This window comes from Babylonia areolata, chromosome 25 (genome assembly GCF_041734735.1).
Source record: "Babylonia areolata isolate BAREFJ2019XMU chromosome 25, ASM4173473v1, whole genome shotgun sequence".
NCBI lineage: Eukaryota > Metazoa > Mollusca > Gastropoda > Neogastropoda > Buccinidae > Babylonia > Babylonia areolata.
In genome coordinates this window covers 22,188,672-22,191,171 of record NC_134900.1, presented here as the reverse complement: position 1 = coordinate 22,191,171, position 2,500 = coordinate 22,188,672, and the positions used below count along the sequence as shown (strand labels likewise).

Below are 2,500 nucleotides of genomic sequence, written 5' to 3'. Positions count from 1 at the left end.
ACTCCCATTACTCAGGAGTTAACAGGTGCCTGACTTCGGCTGGGGAAGGTTAAAACAGCGGAAGGAGAAAATCGGATCCCGCCTGCCCATGCCGAGCCTTGGCCACAGAGGATAAGCATTTACTGCCTCGATGGCCATAAAAGCTATGGAGCCTTTAAGGTGAACAGTAGCCTGACAGATATGCTGGCTGTGTTGTGACAGTGAGGGCAAGCTGCAGGAAGCCATGACGTGTTTGGAGGAGGTGTACAACGAGTGTGTGGAGCAATCCAAGGCCCGCAACCAGCAGTCCTCTGACCTGGACCTCATGCTGGACGTGGGCAAGTGGAGGAGGGGCATGGAGAAACTGTGCGACAACGTGGACTGTGAGTCTGTGTGTGTGTGTGTATGTGTGTGTATGTTGTGTGTGTGTAGGGGGAGGGGTGCAGGGGGGTGACAACGTGGACTGTGTCTGTGTGCGTGTGGGGGGTGGTGAGTGGAGTGTGTGGACTGTTTGTCTGTGGGGGGGCGGAGGAGGGGAGGAAGAGGGGGGATGGTGAATTGTGTCAATATGGACTGTTAGTCTGTGGGGGGAGAGGGGAAGAGAGAGGGGGCATGGTGAAACTGTGTGTCAATGTGGACTGTTAGTCTGTGGGGGGGGGGGGGAGGGGAAGAGAGAGGGGGCATGGTGAAACTGTGTGTCAATGTGGACTGTTAGTCTGTGGGGGGGAGGGGAAGAGAGAGGGGGCATGGTTAAACTGTGTGTCAATGTGGACTGTTAGTCTGTGGGGGGAGGTGGGAGGGGGCATGGTGAAACTGTGTGTCAATGTGGACTGTTAGTCTGTGGGGGGGAGGGGGGGAGGGGGCATGGTGAAACTGTGTGTCAATGTGTTAGTCTGTGGGGGGGAGGGGGGGGGAGGGGGCATGGTGAAACTGTGTGTCAATGTGGACTGTTAGTCTGTGGGGGGGAGGGGGGGAGGGGGCATGGTTAAACTGTGTGTCAATGTGGACTGTTAGTCTGTGGGGGGGAGGGGGGGAGGGGGCATGGTGAAACTGTGTGTCAATGTGGACTGTTAGTCTATGGGGGGGGGGAGGGGGCATGGTTAAACTGTGTGTCAATGTGGACTTTAGTCTGTGGGGGGAGGGGGGGAGGGGGCATGGTGAAACTGTGTGTCAATGTGGACTGTTAGTCTATGGGGGGGGGGGGGTAGGGGGGAGGGGGCATGGTGAAACTGTGTGTCAATATGGACTGTTAGTCTGTGTGTGTGTGGGGGGGGGGGGGGGGGGGGCGAAGAGAAACTGTGTGACAACGTGGACTGTGAGTCTCTCTCTCTCTCTCTCTCTCTCTCTCTCTCTCTCTCCGTGGAGGGGGGCGAGAGGGGTGGGTGGGTGGGAGGGGTGAATGGAGAAACTGTGTGCTGTGTGACAACTTGGACTGTGAGTCTGTGTGTGTGTGGGGGGGGGGGGGGGGGAGGGGGGGTCTGTCTGTCTCTGTCTGTCTGTATCTGTGTGTTTGTGTGGTGTGTGCGTGTCGGTATATATGTGTGGTGGAAGGTGTGGAGGTTGTGGGTATGTGTAAGGGGGTATGGGTGAGTGTTTGTTGGAGGGGGGGGGGAACGAAAGAAGGTGTGTGTGTATGTGTCTATGTCTATCTGTCTATCAGTCTGTGTATCTCTGTGTCTGTTTCGTGTCTGTGCGTGGGGTATGTGGGAGTTGTGGGAATGTGTGAAGGGTTTATGTGAGAGTTTTGTCAGGGGGAGGGGCGAGCGGGGATAGGTGTGTGTGTGTGTGTGTGTGTGTGTGTGTGTGTGTGTGTGTGTGTCTGTGTCTGTGTCTGTGTCTGTGTGTCTGTGGACGTGTGTCTGTGTGTGTTTGTGTGTGTGTGTGTGTGTCCGTGTGTCTTTGTGACTTGAAATTTATTCTGTTTGTAAACCTTAACAAGGTTTCAATGTGTTTGTGATTGTTGTTAGTCCAGTGTAATTTGGTATTACGTATTGTAGTGAGATGTACTGTCCACTTTATCATGTCGTAATACAGCGTAGTACAGCATAGTGCTGTGCAGCGTTACATAATACAGCGTAGTATAATATAATGTAGCGATGCGTGGTGTAGTGTAGTGTAGTGTAGTGTTGTGCACTGTTGTGTGTTGTATCGTAATGTAGTGTACTTCAGTGCTGTGCAGTGTAGTGTAGTGTAGTGTAGCGCAATGCAGTGTAGTAGTCGAGGTTTGTTCTACCTTACGCTATACTGCATCATGCCCCGTTGATGGTCAACTGTCGTACAATGAATTGCATGACGTGAATCTTCCACGATGTCTGCTGACATTCACGAAGTTCAAATACAAAACTTTGTTCATCGATCGGGAACTGACCGTACCTGAGGCCTTTGGCAATTGGAGGTAACTGCTGTCTGTCTGGAGAACAAAACGAGGACTTCCGATCCCCGTGGTGGCTGCTGCAAGGTGAATTATGTCAGTGCTCTTCTGGCTGCACGAGCACACGCTTAGGAAAAGCGCTGGAACCAC

At 53.2% G+C, this 2,500-nt stretch overlaps 1 protein-coding gene across 1 annotated transcript in view; it reads left to right on the top strand.

Annotated features, from left to right (window-relative positions):
• Positions 1 to 2,500, top strand: part of LOC143299389 (uncharacterized) — a 393,740-nt gene that overhangs the window by 383,693 nt on the left and 7,547 nt on the right. Inside the window, exon 3 of the mRNA XM_076612563.1 lies at positions 202 to 362. Coding sequence (XP_076468678.1) covers positions 202 to 362 — 161 coding nt within the window. The remainder of the gene's footprint in view (positions 1 to 201; positions 363 to 2,500) is intronic.